The sequence below is a fragment of the Salmo salar genome, chromosome ssa03, assembly GCF_905237065.1.
Source record: "Salmo salar chromosome ssa03, Ssal_v3.1, whole genome shotgun sequence".
Taxonomy (NCBI): domain Eukaryota; kingdom Metazoa; phylum Chordata; class Actinopteri; order Salmoniformes; family Salmonidae; genus Salmo; species Salmo salar.
In genome coordinates, this window is record NC_059444.1 from 105,224,084 (window position 1) to 105,246,669 (window position 22,586).

The following is a 22,586-nucleotide window of genomic DNA, read 5'->3' on the forward strand; positions in this document are numbered from 1 at the left end:
ATTATTGTTATTTGACCATGCTGGTCATTTATGAACAATTTAACATCTTGGCCATATTCTGTTATAATCTCCACCCGGCACAGCCAGAAGAGGACTGGCCACCCCTCATAGCCTGGTTCCTCTCTAGGTTTCTTCCTAGGTTTTGGCCTTTCTAGGGAGTTTTTCCTAGCCACCGTGCTTCTACACCTGCATTGCTCGCTGTTTGGGGTTTTAGGCTGGGTTTCTATACAGCACTTTGTGACATCAGCTGATGTAAGAAGGGCTATATAAATACATTTGATTTGATTTCTGCTGTTGTGGGCCTTTAACCGTCTGTCTGACTTTGTCATTCACACAGGAGAGAGACGTGACTATCGGGGATCCTCCTGGGAGCCTCAACAACATCATGATGCTGAAGAGGCAGAGAAAAGTCTCTCCAGATCAGAACTCCTAAAGAAACACCAGCAGAGACCCACAGGGAAGAAATCTAACTGCTGCTCTGGCTGTGGGAAAAGATTCAACACTTCATCAGACCTTAAAATACATCAAAGAATTCACACTGGAGAGAAACCTTACAGCTGTGATCAATGTGGGAAGAGATTTACCAGATCTAGCTATCTCACTATACATCAGAGAATACACACAGGAGAGAAACCATATAGCTGTGATCAATGTGGAAAGAGTTTCGGTGCATCTGGCTGTCTGACAAAACACCAGAGAACACACACAGGAGAGAAACCTTATAGCTGTAGTCAATGTGGAAAGAGTTTCTGTATATCTGGCTCTCTGACTGAACACCAGAGAACACACACAGGAGAGAAATCTTATAGCTGTGATCAATGTGGGAAGAGTTTTTCTCGGCAATACAGCCTGATAGTACACCAGCGGACACACACAGGAGAGAAACCTTATAGCTGTGATCAATGTGGGAAGAGTTTTACTACATCTAGCTATCTAACTATACACCAGAGAACACACACAGGAGAGAAACTTTATAGCTGTAGTCAGTGTGGGAAGCGTTTTACTTGGCTAAACAACCTAATATCACACCAGAGAAGACACACAGGAGAGAAACCTTATAGCTGTGGTCAATGTGGGATGAGTTTTACTCAGTCAACCAGCCTGACATCACACCAGCGGACACACACAGGAGAGAAACCTTATAGCTGTGATCAATGTAGGAAGAGTTTTACTACAGCTAGCTATCTAACTATACACCAGAGAACACACACAGGAGAGAAATCTCATAGCTGTAATCAATGTGGGAAGAGATACTCTAATAAAAAATCTCTGACTAAACATCAGAAAATACATGGAGTTGTTTCATGATATCAATGAAATAATGTAAAATGTTTTTAATATTGTGGAAGTATTTTAGTAACGTCACAATATAGAATGTTTTAACATTGTAGTAGCAGTATTTTAAGGAATGAATGTAGAACCCTAAATGTTCAGTTGATATTAGCCTCAGTGGAAAGTAAAATCCAGGCTCTGAATTGAAAGAGTTACTATTTATGAGATGTAACAAAAAGTGACTAACAAAAATAGAGTTGTGTTACACTTACCATGTTGGTCACCCACTTGAATCAAAATGCAACACTTCAAAATGTTTAGGTTTTCAATATATCCCAAACTGTTTCTGCATATTGGTTATTGATTTGGACACGTTAAAACTGTGTTGTGACATTGCGCTATTCTCATTTAGCAAAATGTCATTCAAAAGACGTTGAAAATAAGACTATATATATGTTCGCTTGTAGTTCAAAGTGAAAGTTGAAAAGATGTATTTTCGGGTCGTTCTTTCAATGACTTGAAAACAACTTAATTTCAAGGTACTTGCAGCCTATACATAAGGACGCAGTGTAATAAATTGGTCTATAATAAAAAAAATGTAACAATCTTACATCACTCCAGTATTTATTTACAACATCCAAGTGTTATATGTCTTTATTCCACTTCTGAAGAAGCAGGTCTCAAATCACCTCATATTTCAAACATTCAGCCTGACAAAAGATACGTGTTTTATTATTCCATGCCTCACCCTTAAGTTAATTATTGCCAATACATATTAACAAAGGGGTGTACATTTGCTTTTCATATTTCATATTTACAATTCATGTAACATTTAGACATCATAATTATTGATGCAACCATCATTATCCTGCTTTTAGAATATCAGGGTTCATTCTCAGATATGCCAACCCAAATGTACTGGAGCATGACATTGGGGACTGGGCCCCGATCCAACAACATGCCTATCGAGATATTGCAGGAGTTTGCTCTTGAAATCAGACATGACTAATACAATTTGATTTTTGTTTGGGCTTGTTCCAAGGGGACGAGAGTTCTAGAAGGTAGTGAGTTTTAGGAAGACGAGAGTTCTAGAAGCTAGTGAGTTTTAGGAAGACGAGAGTTCTAGAAGCTAGTGAGTTTTAGGAAGACGAGAGTTCTAGAAGCTAGTGAGTTTTAGGATTCTATAGAAAGAAAAAGGAGAAAAATTATATGATTGTATATTATTATTTAGAAGTACGTTTTTTTTCTTGTTTTTAATTGTTGACAGCAAGTTGTTTTCTGTTGGTGGTGAGCAAACTTGTCCAACAAAAATATAGGATATATTTGTTGTCATAAGGGGGAAGGTGCTACAGGCTTTGGTTTTTCCATTTATGTTTTGTGGTTGGACTTTAGCTTGTTATCACGTCTAGCTCGTTAGCACGTCTAGCTCGTTAGCCCGTCTAGCTCGTTAGCACGTCAGCTCGTCTAGCCCGTGAGCACGTCTAGCTCGTCAGCTCGTCTAGCCTCGTTAGCCCGTCTAGCTCGTCAGCCCGTCTAGCTCGTTAGCACGTCTAGCTCGTTAGCACGTAGGACACACTGATTGGTGTCACCTCGTTAGTCAGTATGTGTTACACCTGTGCTGGCTTGTCCATCTCGTTAGTGGGAAGGTGTTTCACCTGAGCTGGTCCAGGTTCTATTTAAGAGTGTCTGGCCCAGTGCTCCAGTTGTCTTGATACATGTGGAGAGTCAACACCTTTAGTTGCACCACCGTTTTGGTTTGCTTCCTGTCTTTAAGTTTGGTGTGGGTTTTTCTTTTGTTTGTCTCTTCTTGGGCAGATTTAGTGGGTCTCATGGTGGGTGTCTTTTAGGTCCCAGTTGTTGTTACTAGTCAACTTTCAGTGGACACTGAGCGCAAAACACTGACAGGAGATTTACAATGTCTTTTGGGTGATAAAACCTAAAGAGACTGCATTCCAGAGCATAAGTTAATGTTTCTGTTCTATATGGTACCAGGGAGAGATGACCCCAGGGCCAGACCCTGGTCTCTACACAAAGAGTACTGTTTTTACAGCAGATACTGTCTGCTGAGAATTGTAAGTATTTTTCATACAAATCTTAACCTTGTGACCCGTTCTATACATCTGTTGTTTGTGTAGGTTGAAAGGGGTGTATCTTGGCTATAAAAGACCTTTGTACTTTCATCTGGGGGTGATTCGTCGACCAGCCATCATTATTGTAGAACACTCAATTGATTAACTTTATATGTGTATGTTGTATTGACCTGCTCCCTAATTAATAAGTGAATAAAGATTTAGTTTTAGAATAACTCTGACTTGTGTGATAAGTTGGTCTCATTTGATTTTAAAGAAATTAACCACCACATTTGGCGATGGGGATGTGAATCTTGACTTGGTGACCGCTCCTGATGACCTGGGTAAATGGTCCACAAGGGATTCCTCTAACTTGGGATCTCAGGGAGACCACACTGCGGGAACAGAACAAATGGACCCACCTTTGATCTGAGAGGCAGCGAGCCGAGTATAGATGAGCATGAGATAGAAATGTGAAAATATTACTGCAGGTTAAAATATTGTTGAAAAACAACTCATTGATTAGGTTTGTTTGAGAATAGCATTGTATGACTGTGATATGAGAGTTGTGTGACTGAGTCTTAATCTGATGTTTGGATAGTAACAGAGATCTGTAGTTCCTCACAGAGATCTATAGTTCTTCATATAGAAATATGCTTAATCAGATGATTGACATTTTACATTTTAGTCATTTAGCAGATGTTCTTACCCAGAGCAACTTAGAGTAGTGAACGCATACATTTCATACATTTGTAATTTTTTGTACTGGCCCCCGTGGGAATCGAACACACAACCCTGGCGTTGCACACACCATGCTGGCGTTGCAAACACCATGCTCTACCAACTAACGTTATCTTGTGGTTCCGTTCCTTCACTGCCATCATAGAATATCACGGGGTGGTATTGAGAGGGGAATGATATTTTAGGAAGCAGCGGAAGGTCTATAGTTCCTGCGAGGCTTGATTTTGCCGTGGTCTCTGGGAGGTTTTGAGAACCGTTGAGGATCCCATGGTCATTGTCCGGGAAACTAAAGTTTATTTTTGGTTCTGCTAGGAGGATGTTTGGAGAGATGCTTCGTTGCTATGGAGAGTCCCTGAAAAAGCAAATTGAATGGTTGTCGTGACTACCTGAATTTCTTATGTTTTATATGGATTCTGTGAATATATGAAAATATGATGAATTGTATGTGTGTATAATGATTAATAGAGATTTGATGAAGTAATACTGGGAATATAATTAGATACAATTTAAACAACCCATATGTAGATGAACGTAGGTTTTGAGTTGGAATCTTTAATGGATCATTTGATAAAGATGAGGTTTAAGCATTATTAAACAGTCTACAAAGTCTGGGCAATTGTCTCAGAAACTGATGGGAGTGTGTCCACTTTAGGGTAAGTTGCCCTAAGGATGAAACTATAAAACGTCCGGGTACCTTAATTGAAATAAACTGCCCTTAAGGCGTAGGGTTCTTCCCAGTATGAGAGGAGTTGCTAGATTTATTGAATAAACCTTTTTCCATAAAGTTAGAGTGAACCAAGGTGTCTGACTAGCTGTTGATGTTGAAGAAGCGTCCCGTAAAGGTTCCTGGAGTTTAGGGGTTCTTCAAATTCAACATTGAAACTGTGGGGGAACCCCTATAAGTTCCTCAAAGAACATTTTGGGGTTCATTTTTTTAACTCTCGGTCCACCCTCCCTGCATTATAAAAACATATTTTAATAACAACAATATTGACAATATTGATTTAAATAATTCATTGTTTATTTAGTGCCACCACAAAATGTGAATTAATATTTACAAAACACATTAAAACTTCTTAAGGACAGACGTTAGCGGAACGCCTCACCAATATCCAATGATAGAGCGTGGCGCGAAATACAAATACCTCAAAAATGCTATAACTTCAATTTCTCAAACATATGACTATTTTACACAATTTTAAAGACAAGACTCTCGTTAATCTAACCACACTGTCCGATTTCAAAAAGGCTTTACAGCGAAAGCAAAACATTAGATTATGTCAGGAGAGTACCCTGCCAAAAAATAATCACACAGCCATTTTCAAAGCAAGCATATATGTCACAAAAACCAAAACCACAGCTAAATGCAGAGCACTAACCTTTGATGATCTTCATCAGATGACACTCCTAGGACATTATGTTATACAATACATGCATGTTTTGTTCAATCAAGTTCATATTTATATCAAAAAACAGCTTTTTACATTAGCATGTGATGTTCAGAACTAGCATACCCACCGCAAACTTCTGGTGAATTTACTAAATTACTCACAATAAACGTTCACTAAATACATAACAATTATTTTAAGAATTATAGATACAGAACAATTATTTTAAGAATTATAGATACAAAACTCCTTTATTTTATCGCGGTGTCACATTTTAAAATAGCTTTTCGGCGAAAGCACATTTTGCAATATTCTGAGAAGATAGCTCGGCCATCACAGGCTAGCTAATTTGACACCCACCAAGTTTGGTGCTCACTAAACTCAGATTTACTATTAGAAAAATTGGATTACCTTTGCTGTTCTTCGTCAGAATGCACTCCCAGGACTTCTACTTCAACAACAAATGCTGTTTTGGTTCCAAATAATCCATAGTTATATTGAAATAGCTCTGTTTTGTTTGTGCGTTCAGGTCACTATCCGAAGGGTTACGCGCGAACGCATTTCGTGACAAAAAAATTCTAAATATTCTATTACCGTACTTCGAAGCATGTCAAACGCTGTTTAAAATCAATTTTTATGCTATTTTTCTCATAAAATAGCGCTAATATTCCAACCGGGCGACGTTGTATTCATTCAAAGGCTGAAAGAAAAAAATTGAGAATTCTCATGAACCCGCATCTCCAGTGTTCCCAGGCTGACCACTAACAAAATCTCCTGCTGTTCTTCGCCCAGAGACAGCAGACACTTCATTCCACTTTCTGGCGCCTTCTGAGAGCCAATGGAAGCCTTAAATGTCACGTTACAGCACAGACGCTGTGTTTTCGATAGAGATGCAACAAAAGGAAAACAAATTGTCAGACAGGGCACTTCCTGTATGGAATCTTCTCAGGTTTTGGCCTGCCATATGAGTTCTGTTATACTCACAGACACCATTCAAACTGTTTTAGAAACTTTAGAGTGTTTTCTATCCATATCTACTAATTATATGCATATTCTAGTTTCTGGGCAGGAGTAGTAACCAGATTAAATCAGGTACGTTTTTTATCCGGCCGTGAAAATACTGCCCCTACACCATAACAGGTTAAGAAATTGCAACATTTCTGCAGACATGTCAGACCATAATAAATAATACATTTACTTTGTATAGTGCTTTTCATGACATTTACAATATATAAATAATGATGTACAATAAAAACATTAAAAAATGAATCACAGGAAACTAACAATATTGTAGACTTGATGCTAAATACAGATTTTTCAGCTTTAGTGTGTATATCGAATCCACTTAGTTATGTTAGGAAGTTTTCCATCTTTACGACCGGCCCTGGTAACTTCACCCCAACTTCTCTGATCCCCAGAACACAGTAACTTAACAACATAAGTGTTTTACTGACATTTTGGGAAATTTAAGGGAAAATAAAAATACAGCCGTAGCAGAGCCCCAAGTCCCATGGGGACGTCCTCGAGGGCCTGGATGTTCTCCCCCATCAAAGGCCAGCGGGATTTCACTCTCATGGTGAAATGGATTTCCACCGATGTGCAGTAAAGGAGTGAAGAGCGGTGAAATCTGTGTCAAAAAAAGTAAGAAAAGATTAATACACAAACAATTAACAAAGAACATAACAAATGTTCAGCTGTAGTTTTATATAAGCATGCACACCTATGTTTATGAAGAAACAGATGATTGGTGCATAGGCATACCTTGTCACGGACATAAAGGCCACTCGGGTCCTCATTGAAGAGGTAGGGCAAGAGCAGAATCGCTGCTGTGGTCTCCAGTCCTAGTAAAGTAAAGCAATGATCTTACTACACTTGCTAATTTTACTAGAAAATTCATTAGAGAAAGGGAAGGAATAAGAGCAAATCCCTCTTCTGTATTGTCCTTCAGGGACTGTCAAAATAGCAGGATGATGTCCTCACCCCTGCCTCGCCTCTCTACCTCTGATAGTCCTTGAATTATCTTTTTGTCTATATCCATTCCATGGACTTGATTCATTTCTGAGAAGATCTGAAAAGATAATTTGCACACATTTGTATGCTAATAGATGTCAGTTTGTATTGACTGCTATGTAGGTTATGTGTACACTTGAAATGCAGCTGTCCTACAACATATCTGTGTAACGTGCATCGCCTGGTGACGAGGAAGCGGACCAAAAACGCAGCTGGGAGCGAACACATGTTTATTCAACACACTGGAATTAAACATGTACATGTACACAAAATCAAGAAAAATGCAGATACGTTACGTGCTCAAACAAAGAGACACAAACAGCGTGGGGAAAACAGCAACTTAAATGTGATCCCAATCAGAGACAATTAGCGACAGCGTTGGTAAATACCCATTCAATTGCTGGGAGTTTATACATGGAGTGTGCGACTTTATTTATTTTGATAGTTTATTCGCCGTTAGTCAGCACCTCCTCACAAACTATTTTTTTCTGGGTGTGCGCCAGCTCATGTTTTTTAACCTGTTAGGGGTAGGGGGCAGTATTTTCACGGCCGGATAAAAAACGTACCCGATTTAATCTGATTATTACTCCTGCCCAGAAACTAGAATATGCATATAATTATTAGCTTTGGATAGAAAACACTCCAAAGTTTCTAAAACTGTTTGAATGGTGTCTGTGAGTATAACAGAACTCATTTGGCAGGCCAAAACCTGAGAAGATTCCAAACAGGAAGCGCCCCCTCTGACTATTTCTTGGCCTTCTTGATTATCTCTATCCAAAACAGGGGATCTCTGCTGTAACGTGACATTTTCTAACGCTCCCATAGGCTCTCAGAAGGCGCCAGAACTTTGAACTTTGCAGGCCATGGCTGAAAAACAGTAGCGCATTTGGATAGTGGTCGATCTGAAAACAATGAGACTGGGGGCGCGTGCTCGAGCCGACACCATGTTTTTATTTTTTCGTCTTTGAACGAAAACAGGGTTTCCCAGTCGGAATATTATCGCTTTTTTACGAGAAAAAATTGCATAAAAATTTATTTTAAACAGTGTTTGACATGCTTTGAAGTACGGTAATGGAATATTTTGAAATTTTTTGTCACGAAACACGCCGGGCGCGTCACCCTTCTTTACTCTTCGGATAGTGTCTTGAACGCACAAACAAAACGCCGTTATTTGGATATAACTATGGATTATTTGGAACCAAACCAACATTTGTTATTGAAGTAGAAGTCCCGGGAGTGCATTCTGACGAAGAACAACAAAGGTAATCCAATTTTTCTTATAGTAAATCTGAGTTTGGTGAGTACCACACTTGGTGGGTGTCAAAATAGCTAGCCATGATAGCCGGGCTATCTACTCAGAATATTGCAAAATGTGCTTTCACCGAAAAGCTATTTTAAAGTCGGACACCGCGATTGCATAAAGGAGTTCTGTATCTATAATTCTTAAAATAATTGTTATGTTTTTTGTGAACGTTTATCGTGAGTAATTTAGTAAATTCACCGGAAGTGTTCGGTGGGAATGCTAGTTCTGAACGTCACATGCTAATGTAAAAAGCTGGTTTTTGATATAAATATGAACTTGATTGAACAAAACATGCATGTATTGTATAACATAATGTCCTAGGAGTGTCATCTGATGAAGATCATCAAAGGTTAGTGCTGCATTTAGCTGTGGTTTTGGTTTTTGTGACATTATATGCTAGCTTGAAAAGTGGGTGTCTGATTATTTCTGGCTGGGTAATCTCCTGACATAATCTAATGTTTTGCTTTCGTTGTAAAGCCTTTTTGAAATCTGACAGTGTAGTTAGATAAAGGAGAGTCTTGTCTTTAAAATGCTGTAAAATAGTCATATGTTTGAAAAATGGAAGTTTTCGGATTTTCGAGGACTTTGTATTTCGCGCCACGCCCATCATTGGATATTGGAGCAGGTGTTCCGCTAGCGGAACGTCTAGATGTAAGAGGCTAGACGTGCTAACGAGCTAGACGTGCTAACGAGCTAGACGTGCAAAAATCCAAACCTCAAAACAAAATGGAAAAACCAAAGACTAACACCTTAAGAGAATGCTTACCACCAACAGAAAACAACTTCCATTTCACATTATAATCAACTACAATGCTTCACCTTCACCAATATAAACATGGTGTCTACTGGCTGTCAACAATTAAAAAAAGAAAAAACACGTATTTTTTTCCCCACTAGCTTCTAGAACTCTCGTCTTCCTAAAACTCACTAGCTTCTAGAACTCTCCTCCCCTTGGAACGAGCCCAAACAAAAAATCATCTCCAATAAGGAAAAACGTGCAGTCAAAAAAGATCCATGGCAACTCACTGGCTAAACGCAAAACTTTTTGACTACCCAACCTTGAGACAGTTACAAACCAAATTGTCCTCGTCATGGACACAACAATCAAAAACACTGTTGTTTTGACAAGTAGCATTAAATCAATGATATCGATTAGGCGGGAAATCAGGTTGTACGTGCTGTTGAAACTAACACACCTAAAAAACACATGGAAATGGAGATATATTTTACCTCGCTGATTAGAGGACAACCTGCAGAAGACAGTCAACTACATTTTGGAGTGATACATTTAAATGTAGGGGTCGCTAAACAAAGGAACACAACACTTATTTGTCATCACTCATTAATATCATGTTGAAATCAATTGTGTGAGAGGAGGGAGATGAGGTTGCACGTCCTGTTAAAACTAACAGCTCAAAAACCACACGGAATCTGGGAATAATGTGTACATCCCTGGTTAGAGGACAATTTGTAGAAAACAGCCTGTTGCATTTTGATTCCAGTGGGTCAGCAACATGGTATGTGTAACACAACTCTTTTTTGTTAATCACTTTTTGTTAAATCACATAAATAGTAACTCTTCCATTTCAGAGCCTGGATTTTCCCCCTGAGGCTAATATCCATATCATGTTGAAATCAATAGAACAGGGGACAAACGTTTAGGGTTCTACATTGTGACATCATTAAAATATTCCTACTACAATGGTAAAACATTCTACATTGTGACATTAATTCATTGATATCATGAAACAACTCCTTCATGTATGTATTTTCTGATATTTGATCAGAAGTCTTTTATCAGATTATCTCTGGTCACAGCTATAAGATTTCTCTCCTGTGTGTGTTCTCTTGTCAGACCGCTAGATGAAACAAAACTCTTCCCACATTGACCACAGATATAAGGTTTCTCTCCTGTGTGTATTCTCTGGTGTGAAGTCAGAGAGCCAGATGTAGTAAAACTCTTCCCACATTGATTACAGCTATAAGGTTTCTCTCCTGTGTGTGTTCGTAGGTGTATAGTCAGATACCAAGATGTAGTAAAACTCTTCCCACATTGATCACAGCTATAAGGTTTCTCTCCTGTGTGTGTTCTCTGGTGTAGTGTCAGAGTTCTAGATGCAGCAAAATTCTTCCCACATTGACCACAGCTATAAGATTTTTCTCCTGTGTGTATTCTCTGGTGCACTATCAGCGCTCCAGATCGACCAAAACTCTTCCCACATTGATCACAGCTATAAGATTTCTCTCCTGTGTGTATTCTCTGGTGTTGAGTCAGAGTGCTAGATGCAGTAAACCTCTTCCCACATTGACCACAGCTATAAGGTTTCTCTCCTGTGTGTGTTCTCTGGTGTAGAGTCAGAGCTTTAGATGTAGCAAAACCTGTTCCACATTGACCACAGCTATAAGGTTTCTCTCCTGTGTGTGTTCTCTGGTGTGATACCAGATGGCAAGATCGACCAAAACTCTTCCCACATTGACCACAGCTATAAGGTTTCTCTCCTGTGTGTATTCTCTGGTGTAGAGTCAGAGCGCTAGATGTAGCAAAACCTGTTCCACATTGACCACAGCTATAAGGTTTCTGTCCTGTGTGTATTCTCTTGTGTTGAGTCAGATGGCTAGATCGACCAAAACTCTTCCCACATTCACCACAGCAATAAGGTTTCTCTCCTGTGTGTGTTCTCTGATGAATTTTAATGCCTGATGAGGTGAATCTCTTCCCACAGTCAGAGCAGCAGTGAGTTCTCTTCCCTGTGGATGTCTGCAGGTGTTTATTGAGGTGTTCTAATGTGGAGAGACTCTTCTCTGCCTCTTCAGCATCATGAGGTTGTTGAGGCTCCCCAGAGGATCCACGATAGTCCCATATCTCTCCTGTGTGAACAACAAAGTCAGACAGATGATATAAAGGCCCACAACAGCGGTAATCCACTGTAAAAGGTGATGCCAACAGTGGAGCCATGATGTACAACAACTGACGTCTGTAATGAATGTTACAATTATTTAATTTCTTAAAATGAGCAAGAATAGTCATTTTTAGTCTTGTTTTCACATTAGTAGTAAAACTGATGATTGTAGGCTAGAAATCAATTATTAAAGTTGTTGAAATCCTAAGCAGTGTGCCAGACGACTTTTGGTCTCCAATACAGGCCCCTTTCTGTGTTTGCTAAAATTGCGGCACGAGGGCAAAGCACACACAATTTGGTTGCAGAAACTCCTCCCTTCTAATGAGGAAACAGCAAGTTATGGATGTAGAATATCTGGTAATGAGGAAACCACTAGTTATGGATGTAGTATATCTGGTAATTAGGAAGCCACTAGTTATGGATGTAGTATATTTGGTAATGAGGAAACCACTAGTTATGGATGTAGTATATCTGGTAATGAGGAAACCACTAGTTATGGATGTAGTATATCTGGTAATGAGGAAACCACTAGTTATGGATGTAGTATATCTGGTAATGAGGAAACCACTAGTTATGGATGTAGTATATCTGGTAATGAGGAAACCACTAGTTATGGATGTAGTATATCTGGTAATGATGAAACCACTAGTTATGGATGTAGTATATCTGGTAATGAGGAAACCACTAGTTATGGATGTAGTATATTTGGTAATGAGGAAACTACTAGTTATGGATGTAGTATATTTGGTAACGAGGAAACTACTAGTTATGGATGTAGTATATTTGGTAACGAGGAAACCACTAGTTATGCATGTAGTATATCTGGTAATGAGGAAACCACTAGTTATGGATGTAGTATATCTGGTAATGAGGAAACCGCTAGTTATGGATGTAGTATATTTGGTCATGAGGAAACCACTAGTTATGGACGTAGTATATCTGGTAATGAGGAAACCCCTAGTTATGGATGTAGTATATCTGCCAGGAGAAAAAAATGGTGAGCAAAGATTTTAGTTTTTCACGATGTATTCTGAATATTACAGCACAAGATTAGGAGTGCTACTCAAGGAAACTCACATTAAGCTCTGTGTCTATTCACTAATTCACCACCATGGGGGGAAATCTCAGGGGAGTTCTCATAGGCTGACTGCAAAAATAGCCTCCATTTCTAGGTTGATTATGAGTGCATTTCACACTACTATTAGATTATAACTGTAAGGATCGTTTGAATCTCCAACTTAACTTTGTGATATAAACCAACTGATTTATACTTAAACACTTCAACCAGTAAAATGCTCTTTGGCAAGTTTAGCTTTGCCATCAGCCTGACAATGAGGGTTTGTACACTAAGTGTTTAACTTCTTACGGATCAGTGTTCTGCTAGCGTTCCACTTAGACAACATCCGGTAAATTGCAGAGCGTGAAATTCAAAATACAAAAATCGTAATATTAAACATTCATGAAAATACAAGTGTCATACATGATTCTTTAGTTTAGAATCTTGGTAATCGAACCGCATTGTCCGATTTACAATAGGCTTTACGGTGAAAGCATAGCATTTTATTATCTGAGGACAAAGCTAACCTACAAAGCATTACATGGGCTTCCTCCTACCTATCTTTCCGATTTGGTCCTGCCGTACATACCTACACGTACGCTACGGTCACAAGACGCAGGCATCCTAATTGTCCCTAGAATTTCTAAGCAAACAGCTGGAGGCAGGGCTTTCTCCTATAGAGCTCCATTTTTATGGAATGGTCTGCCTACCCATGTGAGAGACGCAGACTCAGTCTCAACCTTTAAGTCTTTACTGAAGACTTATCTCTTCAGTAGGTCCTATGATTAAGTATAGTCTGGCCCAGGAGTGTGAAGGTGAACGGAAAGGCTGGAGCAACGAACCGCCCTTGCTGTCTCTGCCTTGCCGGTTCCCCCTCTTTCCACTGGGATTCTCTGCCTCTAACCCTATTACAGGGGCTGAGTCACTGACTTACTGGTGTTCTTCCATGCCGTCCATGGGAGGGGTGCGTCACTTGAGTGGGTTGAGTCACTGACGTGGTCTTCCTGTCTGGGTTGGCGCCCCCCTTGGGTTGTGCCATGGCGGAGATCTTTGTGGGCTTTACTCGGCCTTGTCTTCGGACGGTAAGTTGGTGGTTGTAGACATCCCTCTAGTGGTGTGGGGGCTGTGCTTTGGCAAAGTGGGTGGGGTTATATCCTGCCTGTTTGGCCCTGTCTGGGGTATCATCGGATGGGGCCACAGTGTCTTCTGATCCCTCCTGTCTCAGCCTCCAGTATTTATGCTGCAGTAGTTTATGTGTCGGGGGCTAGGGTCAGTCTGTTACATCTGGAGTATTCTCTTGTCTTATCTGGTGTCCTGTGTGAATTTAAATATGCTCTCTCTAATTCTCTCTTTCTCTCGGAGGACCTGTGCCCTAGGACCATGCCTCAGGACTACCTGGCATGATGACTCCTTGCTGTCCCCAGTCCACCTGGCCATGCTGCTGCTCCAGTTTCAACTGTTCTGCCTGCGGCTACGGAACCCTGACCTGTTCACCGGACGTGCTTGTTGCACCCTCGACAACTACTATGATTATTATTATTTGACCATGCTGGTCATTTATGAACATTTTAACATCTTGACCATGTTCTGTTATAATATCCACCCGGCACAGCCAGAAGAGGACTGGCCACCCCTCATAGCCTGGTTCCTCTCTAGGTTTCTTCCTAGGTTTTTGGCCTTTCTAGGGAGTTTTCCTAGCCACCGTGCTTCTTTCACATGCATTGCTTGCTGTTTGGGGTTTTAGGCTGGGTTTCTGTACAGCACTTTAAGATTTCAGCTGATGTACGAAGGGCTATATAAATACATTTGATTTGATTTGATAGCGCCCGCATACTTGCTGCATAGAAATATTTCTCAAACCAGCACAGCCGTCACAAAAATCAAAAATAGCGATAAAATAAATCACTTACCTTTGAAGATCTTCCTCTGTTTGCAATCCCAAGGGTCCCAGCTACACAATAAATGGTTGTTTTGTTTGATAAAGTCCCTCTTTATATCCCAAAAACTCAGTTTGGTTGGCCCGTTTTGTTCAGTAATCCACCCGTTCAACATGCAGACAAAATAATCCAAAAAGTTACCAATAAACTTCATCCAAACAAGTCAAACAACGTTTCTAATCAATCCTCAGGTACCCTAATATGTAAATAAACAATAAAACTGTAAATCAAGCAAAGTGTTTTCTATCAAATACAACCAATTATATGCATATCCTAGCTTCTGGGTCTGAGTAACAGGCAGTTTCCTTTGGGCATGCCAGACTCTCCGAACTTCCGAACACTGCCCCCTAGCCCGAAGAAGTTAACAAATTGGCCCATAACTTCAACAAACAATAACATAGACATACTGCAGGACCCATAACTTCACCTAACAACATAGACCTAGGACTATAAATAATTTCATACTTCAGGTGAAACATGGAAACTAAAATGTCTTTCATGACATTTCATAACCTGATCACCAGATAATTTTGTGAATAATCCCACTAGGCTATTCTGTAATGTGTTGTCATTCTAAATGTCCTGAATAAAGGAAAATAGCTCTGTGTGTTGTACAGTAGCCTATCCATCAAGGAACAGTTCTCTACACATTATGAGCTAAGTATCTCTGTGTGCAAACAGACTAACGAGACGCTACTGTAAATCAGGCAGACAATAACACATTATAAACATCAATTTCTTAGGGATGTTGGATCCAACGTGGAGCACGGCATAACTGTCTTTACCAGAGTAATGAATGAAGAAGCACTTTGGTTGTTGTTGCATGTCGTGATGTTTGTCATGTGACTGTCATTCAGAAAATGATTTCCTGGATCAGCTGATGATAGTTGAACATGTGACTAACTAAACAGCTACAGTATTAAGAATTATGTGTAATTATTGAAGAACTGCGTTAATGACAGTATCCATTTGGGTGTTGTCAATAAAGTAAAGATGACTCTTGGTTAGAACCATTGGATTTAGCAAACTCTGAAATGATTTAGGATTTCTGTGCCCATGAAAACTGTTTTCCCAGCGTACCATAAGGAGACACTAAATGTTACGTAATTAGAGAGCATTTCAGAGATCTGAATACAAAAAACTGTCCGACAGCAAGATCCAGTATTTAAGTTAAAGTTCATCATTTGACAAGCGTAACGTTATGACTATAACTACTGTTCCCTGAAGGAGGGAAACTAGGTACAACATACTATTAAATCCACACGTTATGACTATAACTACTGTTCCCTGAAGGAGGGAAACTAGGTACAACATACTATTAAATCCACATGTTATGACTATAACTACTGTTCCCTGAAGGAGGGAAACTAGGTACAACATACTATTAAATCCACGCCTCGCTGGAAGCCCCGCCTTCTACAGGTGATGAGCGCGAGGCTCGGATTTCTTCCTTAAATTTAATACCGCTCTTCACCGACCCAGGAAGGGGTGGGGCCAAACAGGTGTTGTACCTCGTTTCCCTCCTTCAGGGAACAGTAATTATAGTCAAAGTTACATTTGGGGATGTCTGATAGTATTTCTGATTGTCTTAACCTCTATGGGCTAGGTGGAACGCTAGCGTGCCACCTGTGGTGCACTCCATCAACAGCAGGTGCATTTCAAGAGCGGCAAATTTGATTCCAAATAAATGTCAAAATTCAAATTTTTCAAAAATACAACTATTTTACACCATTTGAAAGATAAACATCTCCTTAATCTAACCACGTTTTACGATTTCAAAAAGGTTTTACGGCGAAAGCATAAATTTAGAGTATGTTAGGACAGTACATTTACAAGAGTTGTGTGTAATGTTTTGTCAAGTCAAAGACAGGGTCACCAAAACCATAAAACCAGCTAAAATGATGCACTAACCTTTTACAATCTCCATCAGATGACACTCCTAGGACATTATGTTAGACAATGCATGCATTTTTAGTTCTATCAAGTTCATATTTATATCCAAAAACAGCGTTTTACTATGGCATTGATGTTGAGGAAATCGTTTCCCTCCAATAACCGGCAGTCAAGTCAGCGTCACAAATTAAATAATTAAAATTAGAAAACATTGGTAAAATATTATATTGTCATTTAAAGAATTATAGATTTACATCTCTTGAACGCAATCAACTTGCCAGATTTAAAAATAACCTTACTGGGAAATCACACTTTGCAATAATCTGAGCACTGCGCCCAGAAAAATACGCGCTTGCGATACAGACTAGACGTCATGTTGGGGAGATCTAAAATCGAAAATACTATGTAAATAATCCATTACCTTTGATTCTCTTCATCAGATGTCACTTCCAGGTATCACAGGTCCATAACGAATGTAGTTTTGTTCAAAAAAGCTCATCATTTATGTCCAAAAATCTCCGTCTTGTTAGCACATGATCTAAGCCAGCCGGACTTCTCGTCATGAACGAGGGGGGAAAAAATATATTTACGTTCGTTCAAACATGTCAAACGTTGTATAGCATAAATCATTAGGGCCTTTTTAACCAGAACATGAATAATATTCAAGGTGGACGAATGCATACTCTTTTATAACGTATTGGAACGAGGGTACCCAACATGAACTCGCGCGCCAGGTGTCTAATGGGACATCATCGTTCCATGGCTCTTGTTCGGTCAGATCTCCCTCCAGAAGACTCAAAACACATTGTAAAGGCTGGTGACATCTAGTGGAAGCAATAGGAAGTGCCAAAATATTCCTCAGCCCCTGTGTTTTTCAATGGGATAGGTTTAAAGTCAATACAACACATCAGGTATCCACTTCCTGTCAGAAAATGTCTCAGGGTTTTGCCTGCCAAATGAGTTCTGTTATACTCACAGACACCATTCAAACAGTTTTAGAAACTTTAGAGTGTTTTCTATCCATATATAATAAGTATATGCATATTCTAGTTACTGGGTAGGATTAGTAACCAGATTAAATCGGGTACATTTTTTTAACCAGACGTGCAAATGCTGCCCCCTAGCTCCTAACAGGTTAACACACCACCACTAATGAGTTGGCGTGTTTAAATTTTTGGGCTTTATGTAGGTCATTTTAAACTTAGCAATGGAAATAAAAATGTATATTTATAATTTTCATTTAAATAGAATGTAGATTAACCACAGAGAATGATGTTGAGATAAAGACAATTATAATTATTAATACTATTATAAATTAAATGAAACTGTTCCAGTAAAATGTGAATATGAAAATCATAACTAGCACCAGATCAGTAGAAATGATCAGAAATTGGCACCAAATGGAAAAAGGTTGCTGACTGCTGGTGTAGCCTAATACCAGAAACTATAGGAGCATAACGACTGCTGGTGTAGTCTATTACCAGAAACTATAGGAGCATAACGACTGCTGGTGTAGTCTATTACCAGAAACTATAGGAGCATAACGACTGCTGGTGTAGTCTATTACCAGAAACTATAGGAGCATAACGACTGCTGGTGTAGCCTATTACCAGAAACTATAGGAGCATAACGACTGCTGGTGTAGCCTATTACCAGAAACTATAGGAGCATAACGACTGCTGGTGTAGTCTATTACCAGAAACTATAGGAGCATAACGACTGTAGTCTATTACCAGAAACTATAGGAGCATAACGACTGCTGGTGTAGTCTATTACCAGAAACTATAGGAGCATAACGACTGCTGGTGTAGCCTATTACCAGAAACTATAGGAGCATAACGACTGCTGGTGTAGCCTATTACCAGAAACTATAGGAGCATAACGACTGCTGGTGTAGCCTATTACCAGAAACTATAGGAGCATAACGACTGCTGGTGTAGTCTATTACCAGAAACTATAGGAGCATAACGACTGCTGGTGTAGTCTATTACCAGAAACTATAGGAGCATAACGACTGCTGGTGTAGTCTATTACCAGAAACTATAGGAGCATAACGACTGCTGGTGTAGCCTATTACCAGAAACTATAGGAGCATAACGACTGCTGGTGTAGCCTATTACCAGAAACTATAGGAGCATAACGACTGCTGGTGTAGTCTATTACCAGAAACTATAGGAGCATAACGACTGTAGTCTATTACCAGAAACTATAGGAGCATAACGACTGCTGGTGTAGCCTATTACCAGAAACTATAGGAGCATAACGACTGCTGGTGTAGCCTATTACCAGAAACTATAGGAGCATAACGACTGCTGGTGTAGCCTATTACCAGAAACTATAGGAGCATAACGACTGCTGGTGTAGTCTATTACCAGAAACTATAGGAGCATAACGACTGCTGGTGTAGCCTATTACCAGAAACTATAGGAGCATAACGACTGCTGGTGTAGTCTATTACCAGAAACTATAGGAGCATAACGACTGCTGGTGTAGTCTATTACCAGAAACTATAGGAGCATAATGACTGCTGGTGTAGCCTATTACCAGAAACTATAGGAGCATAACGACTGCTGGTGTAGTCTATTACCAGAAACTATAGGAGCATAACGACTGCTGGTGTATCCTATTACCAGAAACTATAGGAGCATAACGACTGCTGGTGTAGTCTATTACCAGAAACTATAGGAGCATAACGACTGCTGGTGTAGTCTATTACCAGAAACTATAGGAGCATAACGACTGTAGTCTATTACCAGAAACTATAGGAGCATAACGACTGCTGGTGTAGTCTATTACCAGAAACTATAGGAGCATAACGACTGCTGGTGTAGTCTATTACCAGAAACTATAGGAGCATAACGACTGCTGGTGTAGCCTATTACCAGAAACTATAGGAGCATAACGACTGCTGGTGTAGTCTATTACCAGAAACTATAGGAGCATAACGACTGCTGGTGTAGCCTATTACCAGAAACTATAGGAGCATAACGACTGCTGGTGTAGCCTATTACCAGAAACTATAGGAGCATAACGACTGCTGGTGTAGTCTATTACCAGAAACTATAGGAGCATAACGATTGCTGGTGTAGCCTATTACCAGAAACTATAGGAGCATAACGACTGCTGGTGTAGTCTATTACCAGAAACTATAGGAGCATAACGACTGCTGGTGTAGTCTATTACCAGAAACTATAGGAGCATAACGACTGCTGGTGTAGCCTATTACCAGAAACTATAGGAGCATAACGACTGCTGGTGTAGTCTATTACCAGAAACTATAGGAGCATAACGACTGCTGGTGTAGTCTATTACCAGAAACTATAGGAGCATAACGACTGCTGGTGTAGTCTATTACCAGAAACTATAGGAGCATAACGACTGCTGGTGTAGCCTATTACCAGAAACTATAGGAGCATAACGACTGTAGTCTATTACCAGAAACTATAGGAGCATAACGACTGCAGGTGTAGTCTATTACCAGAAACTATAGGAGCATAACGACTGCTGGTGTAGTCTATTACCAGAAACTATAGGAGCATAACGACTGCTGGTGTAGTCTATTACCAGAAACTATAGGAGCATAACGACTGTAGTCTATTAATAGAAACTATAGGAGCATAACGACTGCTGGTGTAGTCTATTACCAGAAACTATAGGAGCATAACGACTGCTGGTGTAGCCTATTACCAGAAACTATAGGAGCATAACGACTGCTGGTGTAGCCTATTACCAGAAACTATAGGAGCATAACGACTGCTGGTGTAGCCTATTACCAGAAACTATAGGAGCATAACGACTGCTGGTGTAGCCTATTACCAGAAACTATAGGAGCATAATGACTGCTGGTGTAGTCTATTACCAGAAACTATAGGAGCATAACGACTGCTGGTGTAGCCTATTACCAGAAACTATAGGAGCATAACGACTGCTGGTGTAGTCTATTACCAGAAACTATAGGAGCATAACGACTGCTGGTGTAGCCTATTACCAGAAACTATAGGAGCATAACGACTGCTGGTGTAGCCTATTACCAGAAACTATAGGAGCATAACGACTGCTGGTGTAGTCTATTACCAGAAACTATTGGAGCACAACGACTGCTGGTGTAGCCTATTACCAGAAACTATAGGAGCATAACGACTGCTGGTGTAGTCTATTACCAGAAACTATTGGAGCATAACGACTGCTGGTGTAGCCTATTACCAGAAACTATAGGAGCATAACGACTGCTGGTGTAGCCTATTACCAGAAACTATAGGAGCATAACGACTGCTGGTGTAGCCTATTACCAGAAACTATAGGAGCATAACGACTGCTGGTGTAGCCTATTACCAGAAACTATAGGAGCATAATGACTGCTGGTGTAGTCTATTACCAGAAACTATAGGAGCATAACGACTGCTGGTGTAGCCTATTACCAGAAACTATAGGAGCATAACGACTGCTGGTGTAGTCTATTACCAGAAACTATAGGAGCATAACGACTGCTGGTGTAGCCTATTACCAGAAACTATAGGAGCATAACGACTGCTGGTGTAGCCTATTACCAGAAACTATAGGAGCATAACGACTGCTGGTGTAGTCTATTACCAGAAACTATTGGAGCACAACGACTGCTGGTGTAGCCTATTACCAGAAACTATAGGAGCATAACGACTGCTGGTGTAGTCTATTACCAGAAACTATTGGAGCATAACGACTGCTGGTGTAGCCTATTACCAGAAACTATAGGAGCATAACGACTGTAGTCTATTACCAGAAACTATAGGAGCATAACGACTGCTGGTGTAGCCTATTACCAGAAACTATAGGAGCATAACGACTGCTGGTGTAGTCTATTACCAGAAACTATAGGAGCATAACGACTGCTGGTGTAGCCTATTACCAGAAACTATAGGAGCATAACGACTGCTGGTGTAGCCTATTACCAGAAACTATAGGAGCATAACGACTGCTGGTGTAGTCTATTACCAGAAACTATTGGAGCACAACGACTGCTGGTGTAGCCTATTACCAGAAACTATAGGAGCATAACGACTGCTGGTGTAGTCTATTACCAGAAACTATTGGAGCATAACGACTGCTGGTGTAGCCTATTACCAGAAACTATAGGAGCATAACGACTGTAGTCTATTACCAGAAACTATAGGAGCATAACGACTGCAGGTGTAGTCTATTACCAGAAACTATAGGAGCATAACGACTGCTGGTGTAGACTATTACCAGAAACTATAGGAGCATAACGACTGCTGGTGTAGTCTATTACCAGAAACTATAGGAGCATAACGACTGCTGGTGTAGTCTATTACCAGAAACTATAGGAGCATAACAACTGCTGGTGTAGCCTATTACCAGAAACTATAGGAGCATAACGACTGTAGTCTATTACCAGAAACTATAGGAGCATAACGACTGCAGGTGTAGTCTATTACCAGAAACTATAGGAGCATAATGACTGCTGGTGTAGTCTATTACCAGAAACTATAGGAGCATAACGACTGCTGGTGTAGTCTATTACCAGAAACTATAGGAGCATAACGACTGTAGTCTATTACCAGAAACTATAGGAGCATAACGACTGCTGGTGTAGCCTATTACCAGAAACTATAGGAGCATAACGACTGCTGGTGTAGCCTATTACCAGAAACTATAGGAGCATAACAACTGCTGGTGTAGACTATTACCAGAAACTATAGGAGCATAACGACTGCTGGTGTAGACTATTACCAGAAACTATAGGAGCATAACGACTGCTGGTGTAGCCTAATACCAGAAACTATAGGAGCATAACGACTGCTGGTGTAGCCTATTACCAGAAACTATAGGAGCATAACGACTGCTGGTGTAGCCTATTACCAGAAACTATAGGAGCATAACGACTGCTGGTGTAGCCTATTACCAGAAACTATAGGAGCATAACGACTGCTGGTGTAGTCTATTACCAGAAACTATAGGAGCATAACGACTGCTGGTGTAGTCTATTACCAGAAACTATAGGAGCATAACGACTGCTGGT

The 22,586-nt window shown here is 40.0% G+C and overlaps 1 protein-coding gene across 1 annotated transcript in view; it reads left to right on the plus strand.

The window, feature by feature from the left end:
- The window catches only part of LOC106612281 (zinc finger protein 883-like), a gene marked incomplete at its 3' end in the record, with an annotated part of 87,067 nt that overhangs the window by 49,200 nt on the left and 15,281 nt on the right, over positions 1–22,586 (plus strand). The window contains exon 2 of the mRNA XM_045716110.1: positions 338–1,176. Coding sequence (XP_045572066.1) covers positions 338–1,176 — 839 coding nt within the window. The remainder of the gene's footprint in view (positions 1–337; positions 1,177–22,586) is intronic.